This window comes from Manacus candei, unplaced genomic scaffold, assembly GCF_025592945.1.
Source record: "Manacus candei isolate 608988 ecotype Guabito, Panama unplaced genomic scaffold, ASM2559294v1 h1tg000086l, whole genome shotgun sequence".
Classification (NCBI taxonomy): domain Eukaryota; kingdom Metazoa; phylum Chordata; class Aves; order Passeriformes; family Pipridae; genus Manacus; species Manacus candei.
In genome coordinates this window covers 886,226-906,309 of record NW_026138134.1, presented here as the reverse complement: position 1 = coordinate 906,309, position 20,084 = coordinate 886,226, and the positions used below count along the sequence as shown (strand labels likewise).

The 20,084-nt window shown below is 44.9% G+C and overlaps 1 protein-coding gene across 4 annotated transcripts; it reads left to right on the top strand.

Annotated features, from left to right (window-relative positions):
• Positions 1-147: 147 nt before the first annotated feature.
• NFRKB (nuclear factor related to kappaB binding protein) lies at positions 148-19,874 on the top strand. Of its 4 annotated transcripts, none has more exons than XM_051812398.1 (26): positions 148-198; positions 864-1,005; positions 1,413-1,614; positions 1,694-1,821; positions 2,862-3,036; positions 3,233-3,334; positions 3,854-3,927; positions 4,311-4,395; positions 4,622-4,802; positions 5,003-5,111; positions 5,548-5,674; positions 6,510-6,560; positions 7,512-7,591; positions 7,676-7,716; positions 8,142-8,202; positions 8,929-9,103; positions 9,415-9,521; positions 9,981-10,104; positions 10,412-10,506; positions 11,128-11,348; positions 11,862-12,138; positions 12,810-13,028; positions 13,477-14,256; positions 15,094-15,200; positions 15,951-16,086; positions 19,746-19,874. In XM_051812398.1, the coding sequence occupies exons 2-26, from the start codon at positions 883-885 to the stop codon at positions 19,857-19,859; spliced, it is 3,894 nt and encodes a 1,297-aa protein (XP_051668358.1). In that variant the 5' UTR covers positions 148-198; positions 864-882; the 3' UTR covers positions 19,860-19,874. The 4 variants fall into 4 exon arrangements, with proteins under 4 accessions (XP_051668358.1, XP_051668357.1, XP_051668359.1 ...); XM_051812397.1 differs by lacking the exon at positions 19,746-19,874 and adding an exon at positions 16,794-17,919 and having other exon boundaries at positions 8,145-8,202; XM_051812399.1 differs by lacking the exon at positions 19,746-19,874 and adding an exon at positions 16,794-17,919 and having other exon boundaries at positions 10,412-10,488.
• The last annotated feature ends 210 nt before the right edge of the window (positions 19,875-20,084 follow it).

Sequence of the window (20,084 nt, the reverse complement as noted above, 5' to 3'; positions counted from 1 at the left end):
GGGTTCGAGGAAATCTTCCGTTTGCAGAGACGCAGGTCCCGCCTGTCGCGACGGGCCCTGCGACCACCAGCACCGAGCCGCGGCCGCTGCCGCCACGGCGGCCTGAGGGGCGGCCCCGCGCAGGCGCGCTGGCACGGGGCGGTCGCGCAGGCGCGGGCAGCGCCCGCCGCCTTCCGCCTTCGGCCGGGCCGCGTGAGGGTATGAAATAGACCGATTTTCTCTCTTTTCCCACCTCCCACCAGGGTTTAAGCCTTTTTTATATTGTCGTGTTCTTATTCCGCGTGTTTCATGCGTTTCCTCCCAGCCCTGAGCTGCCCGGCTGTTGCAAACCGTGCCGCTTGGCCCTGTCACAGCTGCACGTTCAGCCTGAGACAAACTCCACCTCACACTTGACCTCGGTTCTGCGCCTTAAAACCGCTCTCAGGGTTTAAATGCAGATTTTCATGGTGTTTTGCACTACTGAAAGCAGTTCCTGCAGGTGGGAAGCGAATGGGTCACCTGCGCTTCCCAGTCTACCTGGTATTCCCTGTCTGGAAAAGCCTGAGGGCTTTTTCAGGGAAAAAAACAACCCTGTGACGGCTCTGTTGGCGTGACCTGTGTTGTAATTGAAGAGGAAATTTTTATATAAAATTATATATATATATATATATAATATATGCGTTGTAATTGAAGATTACATTTTAATGCAAGTATATGTATTAAAAATATCTTGTTATATATGTATATATGTTGCAGCCAAATGTCACAGCTTGCAATTCAACAACCACCCATCAAAGGTGGCTTCTCAGCCATTCGTCACCTGGGAGTGGGTCTGTCTGGGTTTGGCATTTTTGGTTGTTCAGGGCTTTATTCTCCTTGTGCAGGAGCAGGAGGGGGTGAAGGATGGACTCCCTGGACCACATGCTCACGGACCCCCTGGAGCTGGAGGGCAATGGCAGTAGGATCATGGAGGACTGTATGCTGGGCACCACCAGGGTCAGTCTGCCTGAGGACCTGCTGGAGGACGTGAGTAGTGCTGAGACAATTTAACTTTTCATAATCTGGATTAAAAACATGTTTAACTCCCTCTCTGGCTGTTACAGAGCAAACTGAAAAGAGGGGAGATGTTTCTGACTGCCTGGGAAAGGTGTCAAAAAGGGCTTTGATTAATCTCAGGAAAACATCTTTTGAATCAATTCTGTTATATTCTTATTTTGAAGTTGCTTTTAAGAAAGCTGTTACAAGCTTTGAATGACTTTTCTGGTTATTAGGAGTATCAATTTCCTCACCTTTCCTCTTCATGCTGTCTTGTTACTGCATTTGATGAGACTGTCTCATGTCTGGTGCTAATTCAGCACAGAAAGCCTCAAGGACTAGATGATTGTCAAGGACCTGGATGCATTTGCTTCACTGTTGTTTCTTGCTTCCTTTAGCCTGAGATCTTCTTTGACGTTGTCAGCTTGTCCACGTGGCAGGAGGTCCTGACAGACGCGCAGCAAGAGCACCTAAAAAAATTCCTGCCTCACTTCCCTGAGAACAACCGGGAGCATCAGAACAAACTCATCTTGGCACTGTTTGGGGGGGAGAACTTTCGGTTTGGGAACCCGCTGCACATCGCCCAGAAACTCTTCCGGGGTCAGTGAGCTTCTGGGTGAGTTTGGGGGAAGTTCAGAGCCAGCAGTGACACCTCAAGTGTGTACTGTCTCTGTCGCAGATGGACATTTCAACCCCGAGGTGGTGAAGTACCGGCAGCTGTGCTACAAGTCGCAGTACAAGCGTTACCTGCGGGCGCAGCAGCAGTATTTCTACAGGCTGCTCAAGCAGATCCTCACCTCCCGCAATGTGAGTCTACTCTGCCACTGACAGTTTGTCTTTATAAAACATGCCATGGTGCCTTCACAGCTCTTTGAGGTCTCTCCTTTAATGAATTTAATGAGTAATGTTTCTGGTTTTTCCAGTGGCACAGAGAGAACACCAGACCTGTTGTTGTGTTTGCAGATTTCGGGTTTTGTAACTCATAGCTCTCAGTTGTGTGTAGTGTCTTTTTTTGCATGCCCACCTTGCCCCCACTTCCTGCCTTTGCCCCTTTATGACTTACTGTCTTCTTAACAAGTCACTTTGCCTTTGTTTTCAACCATTTCTGTCACTCCGAAACAAGTACATTTGCTAAATGCATAGTTACAAAATATGTAGATACAAAACTCTAATCCTAATGCCTGTAAATCCCTGAGGAAGTCTTCCTCCATGGATACTTCTGTGAGCTAATTGCTGCCAACTGAAATCAGTTTGTTGTAAATACTCGCTCACTTATCTTTTATTGCATTTACGACATTGAAGCATATGGGATGTATGGATGAAGGTGAAAGTCTGTCTTATAAAATGCCCTGTAGTGTTATGGGAAATAGTATCAGAGAATCCACCTTTCACTAGACCTTGTTGCTCCTGGCCTTGAAAACTGCCAGGAATAGGCAGCTACAGCTTTTCTGGGCAACAATACAGAATACATTATTTCCTCTGTAGCCATAAGGGGTAAAACGTTTTCTTTAAATGAGGCAATATTCCATGTCTGTGTTACATTTTTGGCAAGGAAACTACATCTCACACCAATGGTTAAGTTCTTCTCAAATGACAGGTACTATTGTGTGTGCAGATGAAGGGGCAGAAACTTTGCCTTGCTTTTTTGATGGTTTAAAATCCTGGGTTTAAAATCCTGTATGTGGCAGATACTGATCCTTCCTAAGGGTTCCCTTATACAGGACTGAGGTGCTGTCGCACTAGCTCCACATGGGAACCTTGCTGGAAATACCTGAGCTGAGCTTACCTGTCCTGGCTTTAAGAACCGTAGCTGACACAGCTAATGTCACATGAATCTCTTCTTCCAGCACTTGCTGGAATTAGCCAGGAAAGGAGGCCCTGACATGACCCTGAGGAGAAGGCACTTCCCACCAACGTATGACTCGGAAGAACGAGACAGACGGACACATCAGCGCTACCTGAAAATCCTGAGGGAAGTGAAAGAGGAGTGTGGAGACACTGCCTTGTCTTCTGATGAAGAAGGTAATGCCCTGGGCTGAACTAAAGTCTCGAGGTGTGAATGGAGAAAGACACACTTTTGATGTGGGGACAGTGTCTCTGATAGAGCGATGAAATCCGGACTGTAGTTTTACTGGCTATGATCTAATGAACATGAGGTAATAGAATTACATAGACTGGTTCTAAGCCTTCCAGAAGTAAATTTATTTTTCTCTTTTAGAACTAATCTCTTGGCCTCCAAGTTCTCCAGCACGTTGTTCAAGTCCACCAGTTCCCCTGAGAGTGATCCCTACATTGTCAACCTTGGACATGAAAACAGCAGGTGAGAACCAAACTAGGGGCCAATACAGATTTTAGTGGGGAGAATTACTTTGAGACTTTGCAAGAAATCATCTTGAAAATGTATTGTTTGATGAAAACTTGTAATGCTTCATTTCTGCACTCAACACAAGTTGGTTCTTCTCTCAGTTTTATAGCAGTAGTATTTTAACACAAGGGTCACAGTTTGTGTAATACTACCAATTGCTCTCTTGTATTCTGGCTTTAATGGTTGAAGCATTAGCATAGTCCAGTTCAAAACATTTAGGAATCCCAGTCTGCAAACCCTTCAGGCTGGTTCTGGCTTCTTTTCACTTCCATGGCTGCATCAGCAATGAAATCTGATGACCCAAGGAAGCACTGAAACAAAGGAGTGAATGAAATGCAAATAAGGAGAAATTAGTTTTTGAAATTTGGAGATTGCTGGACGTGAGAATGGATAGAAAATGTCATTCTAAGAAGTCTGCAAAGTAACAGTAGGGGAGTACTGTGCAAATAATATCTGAAATCTCTTTCACTGCAGACAGGATAGAACTTGGGGAAAGTGATTTGAAGATGATGTTGAAGAAGCACCATGAAAAACGAAAACGTCAGCCTGTAAGATGTCAAAGTCTGGGACTGCATGTTATCTTTTAGTCTTTTATCTGTTAGTCATAAAGTTCAATATGATTGCTATTTTATGTATGCAGCCATCCTCCAGCTCTTTACCATAACCTGAGTTTTATTGTCAATGTATAGATGCAGGTCCTGCTTATGCTTATCCGGTTAGAATTTTGTAATTTTAATTACATGTTTTGGAGAGAAAAAAATTTTGATTTCAGAGTTAGAAGACTTTCCAGCTTTTGTTGCAGTAAATAACTTTATAAGCTGATCCTGGTTAAGTTTGGGGCATTTCCATACTTAGGTACTTCTGCACCCTTGTTACTATCTTAACACCGTGTCCTTTCCCAGTTTAATTTCTGCCCCATTGTCCTGTGTAGGATCACCCTGATCTGGTCACGACAGACCTGACTCTGGAGGACATCATGACTCGAGTGAATGCTGGCAGGAAAGGCTCCTTAGCAGGTCAGTGGATCCTTTGCCTTTTTAATTTTATATACATTGGTTTAAAAAATAGAGGTTTTCTTTTGTAGGGGAAAATAAAGATTCATGGCAATGACTGGGAAGGTGGAATGAGTTATGTATGAATGAGTGCACGCAACATACGTTTCTGGACTTAAATAGATAGTTAATGACTCTCATTGAAATATTGTAAGAAGCTTTCTAATTGTTCTTTTTACCTTTTCTTAAGCCTTGTACGACCTCGCGACTCTCAAGAAAAAGGTGAAGGAAAAGGAGGATAAGAAGAAAAAGAAGGTGAAGGTTATTAAATCTGAGGTGGAAGACTTGGCTGACTCTTTTGGCAATGCAGATGGAATCCCACCAATGCCTCAGGATCTTTCCCCCGTCCCTCTGTCATCTGTCAAAGAGGAGTAAGTGCTGCAGAGGGCCCTGAACACCTTGCACGGGTGGAGGGAGCAGCAGATGTTACAGCTCAGATTTTTGTGGGACTGTTGCAGGCTGTGTTTTTGTGCAGCTTGGGATGTGTGAAATGTGTGGTGTTCATCTTTGTATATGAAGGTGAATGTTTACTCAGAGAATTTACTCTGCTTGTGTTCTCTTTCATTGGAAGACCTCTTGAAGACATGAAACCATGCCTTGAAATAAATGAAATATCATCCAGCTTCTTTTTCCTTCTTTTGGAGATACTGTTTCTGGAAGGACCTGCTACTCTCTCGGTGGTAAGGAACCCCCCACTTATCTAAGAATCTTTGCAGGAAGGAACATTGAAGGATAGAGGGGTTTATAGCTATGTAATAGTGATTTTTCTCCAGAGTTGTCTTGCTGTAAATTATATTAAGATGTAGATTACATATTAAAGAAATTAAACCATATGGGAGTGCTACCACATTCTGTTTTTAACACGTTTCATGAATTTAATCAGTTGAATCCGTAAGTCGTTCCATACCCATTCCATAGATCATGCTTAGATATACTCTGTATATTAAGGGCAGAGATGGGGAAGTGTTTGTTTAAAATACCACGTTACAGTTACTTGAAAAGGTTGGGTCATCATCTTTCTGTCTCCTGAATGTGTTTAGCTGGTTTGTTTTCTGTGGAAACAGTCACAGTTTAAAGTGTGAGATCATTAATGAAATATTTCCTTTTCCTGTTCAGCTTGAAGATAAAGTTCTCGACTGGCAATCTTCTCATGCCAGTGCACTAAATAACTGGTTCTCATTTGCCCCTAACTGGTCTGAACTGGTTTTACCTGCCTTGCAGTACTTGGCAGGTGACAGCAGAGGTAAGAATAGCTGTTAAAAGTACTAATGATGCTTGTTCTTCTGTTCCAATCAGTGCTGGTTTATATTATAGCTCAAATAAACTTTTGATTCATCACCACAATTAATCATTGTATTTCTGACTGTTTCTGTGATAAGTTTTATAACTTACATGTCCTGATTGTGGTTGGCTTGTTTTACATGTGGATAGTAGATAAGCCCCAGCTTGATTCCCAAGCATGTGAAAATGTGTGTGAAATTCCTCTAGATAGACAGTTTCTCCTGTTCAGATCATGGCTTCAGGCAGGGTGTTTGAAGCTGGAAGGGATTAGTTTCTTCCTCCACGGTGTGAAGTCATTGTGTTTGTTTTTGGAGATGATAAAAAACTAGATAATGCCCTGAGCAATCCACTGCAACATGGAGTTGGCCCAGCTTGGACCAGCTAAGTTTCAGGCCTTCCTTTCAAACTAAATTATTCTATGGTTTTGATTTGCTCTAGTGGGAAGTTTTAAAGGCAGGGACAGAGTAGATAGCAGTGGCCTTGCAGCATGTTTTCCATAATGCTGGTGAATGCTGTAAATCCCAAGTTTGCTTCCCATGAGCCCAGGAATGGTCACTCACAGTAACAGCCTGTTGATGGAAGGCTTATTATCCTGTTCTGTTCTTTCCTTGTGCTTGCCCTCATACTCTGAAATGCTCACCTTCCCTTTGGGCAAGGATAAATTTAAAGATGCACTTACATAATCACTTCAAATGCTCTGTCATTCTGAGCCCAACTCGACCGTTTGCATTACCACAGCAGGATGTTGGGCTTGGACCATTGGCTAATGTTTCTGATATGCACGTTTTTCATTGTAGATGCTCCTTTTGTTGAATTCAAGGAAAAAACTCAGCAGTGGAAATTGGTTGGTGAGTACCTGGTGCTCTGCTATGGTTTCTGCTATAGCAAAGGTTTGTTATTTTCTCCACGACTTTACTTTTCAGAGTGCTGAAGCCTGCAGAGAAGCACAAGCAGAGCTGTTAATTCCATGGTTAGGCCTTTTCTTTTCTTTTAGCTGAGCTAAAATATGTTTCGGTTTCGAGGTTTTCATAAGACATCAGTATCAGCAGCAGACAGATCATAAATCAGCAAAGGCACTGGGCTGTGTTTCTTCATGTCGCTGACTTAAACATGTTTGTCACCTTTCAAATTGGTCTGAACACCTTCATATTTTCCCTCCTGTAGAGCGTACTTTCTGACTATTCAGAGTAATTATTCACTATTACAATTACAAATTAATTAAGCTTCTCTGTGGAGCAAACTGATACTATTCCAATTCTTAAAAGTGGGCACCAAAGAGCAAACTGACGATCTGTAACTGAATTACAGATGTCTTATGTTTATGTTCATTCCTTTAGCTACTAGGCAGAGCTTTTCTTTCTTAACTATAGTGATTCTAGTGATCATATCTGGAGGCCTAAACTGGCAGAGATTTGGAGTCAGGAATCTATTCCTCTGGTTCCTCCCCTAATTTAGGTGGAGGTTTTATAGGCACGTGTTTCTGCTCATGGACTCAGTGACTGGGATTACTTTGGAGAGTGGGAACCAGGTGTCTGTGTCTCAAACAGCATCTTGCCTGCTGTGCCAGGAGTTGAAGCTTCATCCTTTGTACTAACACAGGAGAATCACTGGGGTTTAGTACTTTCCTAAGCCTGGATGTGTTCAAGTGTTGCAACTGGAGCATTTGTGAAGTGGGGAAGATGCCTTGTGACTGGTCGTGCATTGAGGGGGGAAGGAGCAGGAGATGATTGGGAGGTACAAGCAATTGGCTTTGTAACAAATAAGACTTCTATTTCTAATTTTTCCTGATTTCTTACTAGGTACATACCAAGATCATGAGAAGGAACTGGCGGCACTCTTTCACCTCTGGTTGGAGACCAAAGACCAGACTTTCTTCAAAGTGAGTCAGACAAAAATCACCTCCTAGCAGCACAAAACCTGACTGAGTTCTCTCCAACACTGACATTTCTTTCTTTCTCTGTAGGAAAATGAAGACAGCTCTGATGCCATGCCACTGCCCAGAGTGTAAGTGTATAACACTCCTTGAAAGCTTTTGCAGTGCTGCTGAAGCTGGGAGGTTTGATCCTTGCACCTCTGGATCTTAAAATAAAACAATTTTACATCATGGATCAGGAGGAAACTTGATAGTTTGATTTTATAAATGCAGTAACTGGATTTCATAAAGTCAACTGATTTTCTCCAGCTTTGTATAGATTATCAAACAAAGCTGTGATCTACCTTAGGTCCTGATAATGGGATTATTTACAGTCCTTGCTTGCCTTCAGGTGCATATTTTAAGATCTCTGCAGGGCTTACTTTATGTTACCATAAATGCTTCCAGAATTTGTTCAGAGGAATTTGCAGAAGGATGAGGTGACTAATCCTTTGGGATGTCTTTAGGACTGTTGTGGGCTTGTTGTGCTCAGAGCTGATGGTGCCCTTTGTTTCAGAAGGACTGACTATGTCGTCCGGCCTAGCACTGGAGAGGAGAAACGGGTGTTTCAGGAGCAGGTAAGAAGTGAATCTTCTTAATTTTAAAGGCACATGTTGAAACAGTTGTCCACTAGAACAGGAGAATTTGTGTGGGATGGCAGTATTATACTCTACACAAACTTGTTAATATGAAGAATTAGTATTTTTCTTCTACCTTGAAGTCGGTATCTTGGCCTTACATAAAACTTGCTGACAATGTAGCTGCTTCAAAACCAGTATTTCCAGTGGGTATTGGGCAAAATTAATTGAAATTGGTGGTGTTAGTTGGTAGTGCCAATATTTCTGTCTCTTTTTTTTCCATCCCCCAACATAGGAGGATGACTTGTTTCTCTTTTTTTGGGCAGAAAATAAGTGTCAATAAGTACACCCATACATTGAGTTATCTTGTTTGCAGTAGATGCAAGTGGGAATTACAGGATAAACACGTGATGGGGGTTCTTTAAATTTTACTGGAGTAGAGGAGAAGGGGGAAGAGGGGCAAAAGGCGTATCTCTTGTATCTTTGGCACCTCTAATCTGAGCAGCTGCTTGACAATAAACCTACTGTATTGCACCTGCACACCTTGGTTAGGGGGTGCTTAGTATTTTGTTTGAAGTAGTTTGTGCTTTTCTTGATCCAAAACAAGTTTATACAGCAGTATTTGAGCCTTAAATTTAAAAAAGCTTTCTCTAGAGAATGGTAACAAGTATATAAGGCTGTTGTGTATGTTACCTGCTAAACTGAGTGCTCTTGTCCCCCACCCAGGAGCGTTACCGTTACAGCCAACCCCACAAAGCCTTCACCTTCCGCATGCATGGCTTTGAGTCAGTTGTTGGTCCTGTGAAGGGGGTGTTTGACAAGGAAACCTCCTTAAACAAAGCTCGAGAACATTCTCTCCTGCGCTCAGACAGACCAGCATATGTCACCATCCTGTCCCTTGGTAAGTTGATGGCCAAAAATTTACTTTAAATAAGAAAAATATTCCCCCGAGCCTCTGAACAATGACTTAAGGAATCTAAATTGGTGTTGAGTGCTGTTACTCAAGTTTATCACTCCTAGCACAAAGCTGGCACAGTTGATGTATTTTAAAATAGTCCTTTATAACCTCTCATATTTCTGAGGGATTTTAGGAACTAGATTTTAGTGAGCAAGTAGGGGGAATAGAGCAATCCCAAAAATGCACCTGCTGGAGGACCTGAATACAGCTGCCTATTTACAGCTGGAAGTTTAAGCTCTGGCTTTGTGTTCCAGTTCGTGATGCTGCTGCTCGCCTTCCTAATGGAGAAGGAACTCGTGCTGAAATCTGTGAGCTGCTCAAAGATTCCCAGTTCCTAGCTCCAGATGTCACCAGTGCTCAGGTAAGTTGGATGCCATGTCTGGCCTCGGATTCTCCTAAAAATACACTGCACAGACCCAGGCAGCATTCAGGGTCTAAGGCCCAATAATTTTATTGGCCCAGTAATTTTATGCTGCTCTGATTAGCAGAAGAGAACTGTGTACCACTCTGAGCTGCTGCAAATCTGCACCAAACTCTGGATGATGAAAAAACAGCTAGAAAAGCCACAGAATTAACACTCTGTCACAGAGCTGCTCACATTTTAGATTCAGTCCATTTTCCAAGCTTTTAGCTTTGGTGGAAGCTCCATTTAATCCAAGATGACAAACAGCATCCTGTGCTGCAACATCTGCTCTCAGCTGGTCCTAACACTGCTCACAGCTTACTCAGGTTTTCTGCCAAATAGGATGACTTTTTTATTCATGAATTTTGGCCAGGCCAACCAGAGACATCTTGTAATGTGTGAATTCTGAACTTCCAGGTTAACACTGTTGTCAGTGGTGCTTTGGATCGATTGCATTATGAGAAAGATCCCTGTGTGAAATACGACATTGGGCGCAAGTTGTGGATCTACCTGCACCGGGACAGGAGTGAGGAAGAGTTTGGTAAGCCTTGGGGATTCCATAAGAATTGAAAATGTTTATAACCAGTCTTGTAGAGCAGTGTGTCGCTTTGAAGTGTCTGTTTGAAAAACAGTATCCCATGTACAAGAACTCCAGGTGTATGATCATTCACAATTTCTTATGTCTTGTTGTTAGCCTTTTTGACTAATTTTACTTGGTATTTTTCTTTGCATTATTACAAGGCTGTGTAATTCCTTGTCTGAAGATGAGTTTACAGGACTGAATTAGCCTCCTCTTTAAATCAGTTTGCTTGTGTTCAGGAGCTCTAACCATTAATTTGTCCTTGCAGAACGGATCCATCATGCTCAAGCTGCTGCAGCAAAGGCCAAGAAAGCTCTTCAAAAGCCAAAACCTCCAGCTAAAATGGTAGATTTCTTTGCTCAGGTTTGCACAGCTGCTTTGGGGATTGGGAAGGAGATTGGGCTCAAATTAATCCATAAATTCTGCATCCATAGTGGGTGATGAAAATTGCCATATTTGAGTTAGCAATTCATGATGCATATGAATGTCTGGCACCAGTGCACAAAATCAAGAGGGAAAGAGGGAACTTCTCCTCCACTCAGCTTCCACTGCTATCCTTGTTAACTCAGCAGAAAGGGCAATGGAATTCATTTTGCTCCCTATCGTAGGGGTGGTCTTTCAGATCTAGTTTTGAGGTTAATCTGCAGCAGAGTGTATGGAACACACACTCTCCTTTGCTGTGCTGGAGCTGCCAGGGTCTGGATATCTTTTTGTTGTTACTGATACCAAATCTCTCTAAAGTCCTTTCTGCTGGCACATTAACCAAGGTGGAAATCTGAATGTTTGTCACAGCTGAGGTGCACTTTTCCCTGAGAACAGCAGCAGCCAAACACCCCAAGTGATCCATGACTGCAGGTGGGGAAGGCAGTCAGCCATGTCTGATTTCCTCATTCACAGCCATACAGAACTCATGTTAAAGTGCTGAGCCCACTCCAGGGTGCAGCAGTACTAGTTTTTGAGACACTGGCCGTGGTTCCTTTGCAGAAGTCGAGCAGCAAGGAGGGTGCTGTGAAAGCCCTCCCCAGCAGCACAGCAGAGCCCAGCCAGCTGAGCCTCAGTGACTCCAGCATGCCACCAACTCCCGTGACGCCTGTGACACCAACTGCACCAGCATTGCCACCAACACCCATTTCACCCCCTCCAGTGTCTGCAGTCAGCAAGAGTGTATCCAGTGCTGGGGCAGAGCCAGCAAAACCCAGCCAGAGGTACTGCTTCTGTCTCCTACATCACTTGGGAATGTTGGTGGTTGTTTTTCAGTAAATTTCAAAATTGTGTAATTCAGTTATGAGGGAGCTGGGGGGGCTCAGCCTGGAGAAAAGGAGGCTCAGGGGGACCTTCTCGCTCTCTGCAACCCCCTGACAGGAGGGAGGAGCCGGGGGGGGGCGGGTCGGGCTCTGTTCCCAGGGAACAAGGGACAGGATGAGAGAGAACGGCCTCAAGCTGTACCAGGGGAGGTTCAAGTTGGACATCAGGAGGAATTTCTTCACTGAAAGGGTAGTCAGGCACTGAAGGGGGCTGCCCAGGGAGGTGGTGGAGTCCCCGTCCCTGGAGGTGTCCAAGGAATGACTGGACGTGGCACTCAGTGCTCTGGGCTGGGTGACAAGGTGAGGATCAGGCAAAGGTTGGACTCGATGATCTCAGAGGTCTTTTCCAACCTAAATGATTCTGTGAATTTCCTACATTTCTTTGCTGACCTTGTGCCTCTCTCTTGTCCACAGTGTCCTTCTGGTATCGTCCCCCACCATGCCACAGCTGGGCACGTTGCTCTCCACAGCTCAGAGCTCTCAGGCACAGCCGGGGCCGGCACCGCCCGCCCCACGCGTGGTGAGTCACGGAGGCTCCTCAGGGCTGCCACAGGTGCGGGTGGTCACTGCCCAGTCCAGCCTTCCAGCGGTGTCCCAGCAGGCCCCAGTGGTTACCCAGCAGCAGCCGCCCACGTCAGTGCCTCAAATCCGCATTCCAGCTACAGCCACGCAAACCAAAGTGCTCCCTCAGGTGAGTCAGAAGCGGTGGAGGAGCTCTGACATCTAATCTGACTTCTTCTGATGTTCTGATGTGGGTACAGGGATTCTGTGTACACTTGGAGCATGCAGTAACTGCAGAGCAAGAGCACAGAAACAGTTTTACATAAATAATATTGTTCAGTGCTCTGTTTTTCACCCCTCTGCCTGTTTATCTGACATCACTAAATTGTGCACTACACAGAAAGTCCATAGAACTTAAAATCACAGAATCGTTAAGATTGGAAAAGACCTCAGAGATCACCAAGTCCAACCATCAACGCAGCACCACCTCCATGTTCACCACTAAAACATATCTTCAAGTGCCACATCCACATGTTTTTTTCAACACTTCCAGTGGTGGTGACTCCACCACTGCCCTGGGCAGCCCATTCCCAATGCTTTACAATCCTTTCTGTGAAAAAATTTTTCCTAATATCCAACCTAAACCTCCCCAGTGCAACTTGAGGCCAATTCCTCTTGTCCTGTCACTTGTTACTTGGGAGAAGAGCACAGCCCCCACCTCACTACAACCTGCTTTCACATAGTTGTAGAAAGTAGTAAGGTCTCCCTGAATTTGCAAGCTGAGGCACAATACAAAAAAGAATTACTAGACTGTTCACAGTGTGTTATTCTGCTCATAGGCTTCCTCCTTGTCTTCTGTAGGCTGTGATGACTCTGCCAGTAAAAGCTCAGAGCAGCCCTGTGCAGGTGCAGAGAGCAGGAGGCTCTGTGGCAGGACAGGCAGGTCTCACTGTGACAGGGCTGCCTGCAGCCCCCAGTCCTGCTGTAAAGCCAGTGACCAGCTCCCCGGGCAGTTCTGCTGCCAGCACCTCCTCCACCACTGTCATCCAGAATGTGGCTGGCCAGAACATCATCAAGCAGGTGAGAGGGAGGGAGAGACAAGGAATTGGGCTCCACAACCCCGTTGTTGCCTGTTTGTTGGGACAGATGTGTTATGCAGGTGTGAGCACGGGTGTGAGCTGGAGTGGTGCGTGAGTTATGGACTGTGCAGATTTAGGCATTGCTGGTTGGTTGTGTTTGAGCCCTGTTTCCATGTACAGGTGAAAGATGTGTTTGTGGAGGTTCTTTAGTGATCTCTCATTCGTCTTGCTTGGAAAAGAAACCAGCACCACGGTATTTCCTATTTTATGTGAGTTTGGGAATGCCATCTGATACACAACCAGAACTGTTTTCAGTAGTGTACTGCGTGCCAGTGTCACTCCACCCTGATTCTGATGTGAGCAAACATCATCCTGTTGGGAAGTTCTGCTTTGAGTGTGCCTTGGGCTGTGTCCTGGTTTGACAGAGCCGTTTCTCTGCTCTCTCCCAGGTGGCTATTACAGGACAACTTGGCATGAAGGCCCAGGCTGGCGGTGGCATCCCGCTCACAGCGACCAACTTCCGCATCCAGGGGAAGGACGTGCTGCGCCTGCCCCCGTCCTCCATCACCACGGATGCCAAGGGGCAGACAGTGCTGCGCATCACCCCGGACATGATGGCCACCCTGGCCAAGTCCCAGGTCACTACTGTCAAACTCACCCAGGACCTCTTCACAGCAGCAGCGGGGAGCAGTGCTGGTGGGAAAGGCATCTCTGCCACTTTGCATGTGACATCCAACCCTGTGCAGACTGCTGACTCTCCAGCCAAGACCAGCACGGCCACTCCTGCCTCCTCCAGCCCAGCTGGGAGCACGGTGGTTAAAGTGACTCCTGACCTAAAGACTGCAGAGCCAGCAAGCTCTGCTTTCCGCCTGATGCCTGCCCTGGGCATGGCTGTGGCAGAGCAGAAGGGCAAAGCCATAACCACGGTGGCATCCACGGAGGCCAAGCCGGCTGCCACGATAAGGATCGTGCAGGGGCTGGGGGTGATGCCCCCCAAGGCTGGGCAGACCATCACTGTAGCTACTCACGCCAAGCCCTCATCCTCAGCAGTAAGCGTTGCTGGCACAGCCCACACCTCGGCTGTGTCCCTGCCCACTGTGAGTGCCACGGTGTCCAAGGCAGTGGCAGTGGCCTCGGGAGCTGCAGGGACCCCCATCACCCTCGGCACAGGAGCCACGGCCGTGCGGCAGGTCCCTGTCAGCACCACTGTGGTGTCCACGTCCCAGGCAGTGAGTAATGCTGGGCTTTCACTGGGGGTGGGAGGCAAAGGGGAGCACCAAAATGTACTGATGGTGTATGGCCAAAAACTTCTCTTTACATCCACAAAGGTTCAAATTAAGTATGGTAGAGTCATAGAATGGTTTGGGTTGGCAGGGACCTTAAATCTTGTCAGTTCCTGCCATGGGCAGGGACACCTTCCACTAGACCAGGTTACTCCAAGCCCTGTCCACCCTGTCCTTAAACATTCCCAGAGATGGGGCAGCCACAACTTGTGTTCTGGATGTGGGTCTGCAACTCATTTCATGGTCTTGGAGTTGTAGCTAAATGCCCCAGAAAAGTCAGATGCAGCTTCTCTTATCCCCTCTTGCAAGTGAATGAAATAAACTTTGTGTATCTAAAGTTCTGCCTCATGCAGCTCAGTGTCTTGCCTCACACCTTGGGAATAATTTCCCTTGGAATGGTGTCGTAGAATACTCAGAACTAGAAGTGCTTGTATTGACTTTTTTACCAATGTCCTCCTCTAATGCCCAAAGCTGAAGGCACCATAAACTGTATCATGGTAGTTACATAAGCTAAATGACACTATGATAGTTTACTAAGGATAAAAATCGTGGATACTGTAGTGCAAAGATGATGTGGGTTTTCAGGGCTCGGGCAGCTGTGAAGTGAATGAAATAGAGGTGAATTTTAATAAGCCTGAAATGGAGCACAGATTTCATCAGCAAAGCTGTTGTTGGTTTGCACTCCCAGGGCTCCCACAAAGCAGCTGAGTGGTAATTGTGTGTTGTCAGGCAGTTTCTCTGCCGAACTCCCTGTGGCTCCTCATGTGTCTTCAACTTCCCCAGGGTAAACTGCCAGCCCGGATAACGGTGCCTCTGTCGGTGATCAGCCAGCCAGTGAAAGGCAAGAGCGTGGTGACTGCCCCCATCATCAAGGGCAACCTCGGAGCCAAGTGAGTGCTTTGCATCCCATAGTTCTGCTTCAGAGGTAGGCTGGGGAAGGTCTGTGTTCAGTAGGTTCCTGGGGAGCGAGCAAGCAGAGGGTGGAATAGAATTGCTGTCTGTAATAGGTCCATTAGCTGCAAGAAACTGAGTATGGTGTCTGCAATGAGATTATAGTCTTTATTTAGGTGCCCTGAGATGTAGGTTCTAGCAAGTACACCAAAGAAAAACATTCTTTGCTTTGAAACCAGCTGTTAGGTTAGTTCTGTGGGTTTGAGCAATAATTAACCCAGGGACACACTGGAAAACGTATATAATCTGAAACCATCTCTCCATTCAGGAGGCATGGGAAGTGTTAACTGCCTCGGTGAAAATTCCTCTGGCATTCAGATGTCGAAGTCTTCTTGTTTATTCTTCCATGAATTCTGATAGTGTCTCCCTTAGTTAATATTTCAAGGCAGAACAGTGAGCACTTAACTGTTTTCTGCATTGAGAAGGGTTCAGGTCGGATCAGATTAACCCAGTGATGTGTTCAGTCCAGAGTCAGAGGTGTAATTCGTGTGATAAATTATTTCTCTATCAATGATAAATATTGGCATAAATTTGTCACTTCTGTATTTGCCACTTTTGTGGGGGGGAAAACCCCCACTACTTAAAATCATTAGTAAATGAAGCAAGAACTGTGATCTCCTAGCAACTGCAGAACGGTTTGTGAGCCTGCTGTGCTGTTTACTAACCTTTCAACAATTATTTTTCCTTAGCATCAGTGGGTTAGGTAGAAATATCATCCTGACTACGATGCCAGCAGGAACTAAACTGATTGCTGGGAACAAGCCTGTGAGTTTTCTGACTGCACAGCAACTACAGCAGCTGCAGCAACAAGGCCAGGCCACACAGGTAAGGGCACCTAGAATGATCATTTTGTTTGCTTTGTTATGACTTAACATCTCCATGAGAGCTTTACACTTGATACATGGGGTTCCAGCAAAAGAACAGGCACACAGCTTGGCACATGAAGTCCATCATTACCTATTCGTTTCCTCCATCCAAATAAAGGTTTTAAATGTTTTTTAAGCATTGATAGTATTGTAAAACCAAAAATCCTGTCAGGATTTTTCTCTACACTCAACACTTTTCATAGTGCTTTGTGCTTTGGCTTCTGTGGGTCACTGTTTCTTGAAGAAAACACATCACTGCTGTGCAAATCCATCCTTCTGTCTGGAAAAGTAGTGTTCAGTAATTCAGTAATTAAAAGAATTAATCTGCATTGAGAGATGCTAGTAACAAGTCTGTAGATCCAGTGGATCCAAGTCCTTCTGAAGACTTGTAAAAGCAGTTGACCTGTAGATTTTTATTCAAACTAGTTTTTAAGTCTTCCCCTCTAATCTGGAAATCTCTTGCCACCATCCCTTGTGGACAGTGGATGGAATGATCTTGTGACAGATTCTGTCCCTGAGGTGTTTTAGTGCTTGGTCTTATTCATATAACGGAGTTTTTGTTGGCAGCAGAAACAGATCATTTACCAGAGCATGATGCACGTGCCGCCATTGTGTCACTATGCTGTTCTTGACACGAGTTGAGTTTTTGCTTTCTATTTCAAACAGGTGCGAATTCAAACAGTTCCAGCCTCCCATCTCCAGCAGGGAACAGTCTCTGGCTCTACTAAAGCAGTTTCCACTGTGGTTGTGACAACAGCTCCATCTCCAAAGCAGACCCAGGATCAGCTGTGAACACTGGTCTGAACATGGATTGCTTTCTGAGAACCTCCCCGAGCCCATTGTCCTCCTCCATCCATCCAACTGCAGTCATGGATAGGATTGGACTGGGCTCTCTGTCCCATGCTTGTCTGGGCTCAGCACTGGGATGTCTGGGTAGAAATTCCACAGAAAAAGATGCTGTACCTGCAATTCAGTCCAGATGTGTAAAGCCAGATTCTGTGGCATGAAGAAATGTCTTCCTGATCTTTGTTCCCATCCAAAGGGCTTTTGGCCAATACTGTTTCTGTGCATTTGGGTTGTAGACAAATCAGTTGCCTCTGGTCTTCCTTAAGCAGGGAAACTCACTTGGGAGGGGTGATTCAGTGGCTTCTCAAAGCCATGGAGAAGATGCCTCCTTTTCCTGGAGTCTGGCTATCTCTGCTGTTATCAAGTGACTTACGGTGGCTTGGACATCAGAGTTTGTAACATTACCTGGACGTAGATCCCTGACATGTTCGGTGTCCTGTTTATAGACCTTTAAATCCCTCTCCCCTCTCTCTGACCTCAGACTCCTGAACAGCTCCCACATCCACATCAGGTTTCTGTCCAAGGCAGGATGAGAGTCAAGATGGTTTTTGCTGTAACAAAGTGAGTGACCATGGTGGGGAGAGGGATGGGAGGAGGAGACTGTTGTGTGAACAAGTCTGCCAGCAAATGGGAATGTAGCAGAAAGGAATGTTCACCAGAAAGATCCTCTTTTCCTCAACAAATAAACCCAGTGGAAGCAAACTGCAGTTTATTTTAAAAGTTTGGAATATGTTTTCAAATACGACCAAACTGTTGTCTCTTGGATTCTGAAGAAATACTTTAACCGGTGACCCCCACCTTTAGTTTTGTTTTTACCTTTCCAATTTTATCTTTGTAAATTTGTTTGAATTTTGCACATACCAGAGATGAATTTGTGACTGTTCTGACATGACCTTGAAGATGTGTTGGACCAGGAGAAGAATAAAAATGTAGAATGCCTTACAGATCTCTGCCATCTCCTTTCAGTTCTGTGCAGCATGTTTTGTGTACAGTCATTGTCCAGCTTGCCATTGGCTAAAAGATTGTCCATCATCTTGGTAAGATGGTTCTTTATAACCCAGTTTCTCTTGTAGTTTTCTTTTTGAAGATGTGGTTTGCTCCACAAGAAGTGTCTGGGTGTAAATATTGGGTAAGCAGGACACATGAGGTCAGCATGTGAAAGCAAGCACTGGAATTATGGTTTATATGCTTCAGGGATGGAATCTGGAGTGGTAAAGATTTTCTGAGCAGCTGTCCTGCTTTGTCAGGTTTTGTACCTGTTTTGTACATTCAAGGAGCCACCAGAAAGTGGTTTGGGAGGAAGGTGGGGATGTTCTTAAATCCTTCTAGCTGGGAAGTTAAATTAAGAAATTAAAGAGACAAGCAACTTCCTAGTATTGCTTATGTGAAAAAGCCTCTAAATTCAAAATCAAGATAATCCTGCTACATTCTGTTCATATTAACCTACAATCAAGTGCTGAAAAATGGTCACAGGGTGAAGCCCTTTCAATTTCTGTCAATCCTCCTGTATTTCTCACGGGACACAGGAGGCTTTGGCAGAATTAAGTTTCACAAAACAAGAAACCTGCATCTAATCCCAGGAGTTTAGTGTGTCTCAGGTGGTTGCTGCTGCTTTGAAGAGTCTTGCTATTGATCATCACCATCCTGCTTTTGCTAAACTGGTTGCCAACAAGAACATTTATTGCTGCTTCTCGTAGGTCCCTTCTCTTCGCTTTTGAAGTCTGATTTTTGGGGAAAGAGCATCAGGCTCTGATGCTTCTGATTTTGAATGGACAGATGCTGGGTTAGGTAGGATGTGTTTGCTCCCAACTTTCAAGAGCAAAATACAGCCTTGTCACGGTTCAGCTGCCACCCATCTGCTGAGCTGAAAAACAACCTGGTTGAAAAATAACCCTTCAACTACTGCAAGTCAAGAGCCCTTGTTTTTAATACATAACTTTTACACAGGAGGCTGAAGGGCAGAGAGGGGCTCCAGTGGTTTGGGCAGGGACTGGGTAAGGGGATATTTAAGCTGAACTGTGTTCCAGGTAGTGTTTGCTCCTCTGTCCTCTTGCGCTGGAGCCTGAAAGCCATCCTGGAGGAAGAGCTGCAAGGGCAGCATGAAGGGGAAGAGGGCCTGGAGAAAGTATTGCACTGCCATTACCCATTTTCCATCTGTCTTACCTGAAACTAAAGGGCTTATCAGCCTGATGCATCTTTGCCATTACCTTTTTTAACTGAAAAAAGTACAGCCTGTTTTTGTCACAGTGAGATGATCCAGTTATCCAAGAGTCTTATTTCCTAAAACGTGCGGATTAGATGTTTATTTCTACCAAGAGGATGTTGTGTAAGCCCTGCTTAACAAGCGCTGAGCACGCTATACAAACAGCCACAGGCCACTTAAAACCTTTCAAACCTTTATTCTGACAACTGCTCTGTTTTATTTAAACCATGGGGAAAACCTGTATTTATGAACCTCAGTAGGAGACCCTCATAACCCAGTCAACGCACCTAGAGGTTACCTCAAGTGTTTCTTCAAATGAATGGTTAATTGGACATCAACCTGCATGTTTTAGCAGATGATTTTTGTTTTCCAAATACCTTGGAAAACACTGGCATAGCTTTCAGTAAACACAAAACCTTGTTACTTGTTTTTCACGTGGTTTAATGCTGATTTATCTCAGTCTGAGGTTTACTTGAGTCCTAGTTATGTGGGTGGATCAGATGTGTGTAGATCCAGAGGAGGGAGGCTGGAATCATCTTTCTTAACTGGTACTTTGAACTTCTCAACAGATAAATCTGCATTTCTCACCTACATTGCATTTGCAGCTGCTGATCCCTCCAGAAGTCAATTCATTCGAGCTCCCTCCTTCCTGTTCCTGCAGGTGGATCACTCTCTGGGTATAACCACTTTGTCTTGTGGACTATAGAATGAATTCTGCATGAGTAGTTCAAATTGTGGTAATTAATGATTTAATTTAGGGATGACACAGCATCTGTCAAGTGACCCCTTCAATGTGGATTAGTCACTTGAACCTGAATAATCTTGTACATGGCATCCTGCACTGAGACCTGAAAACTGCTACACAGAGGTAAATATTTTAAGAACCAATTTGTTTCCTTATGTCTGGA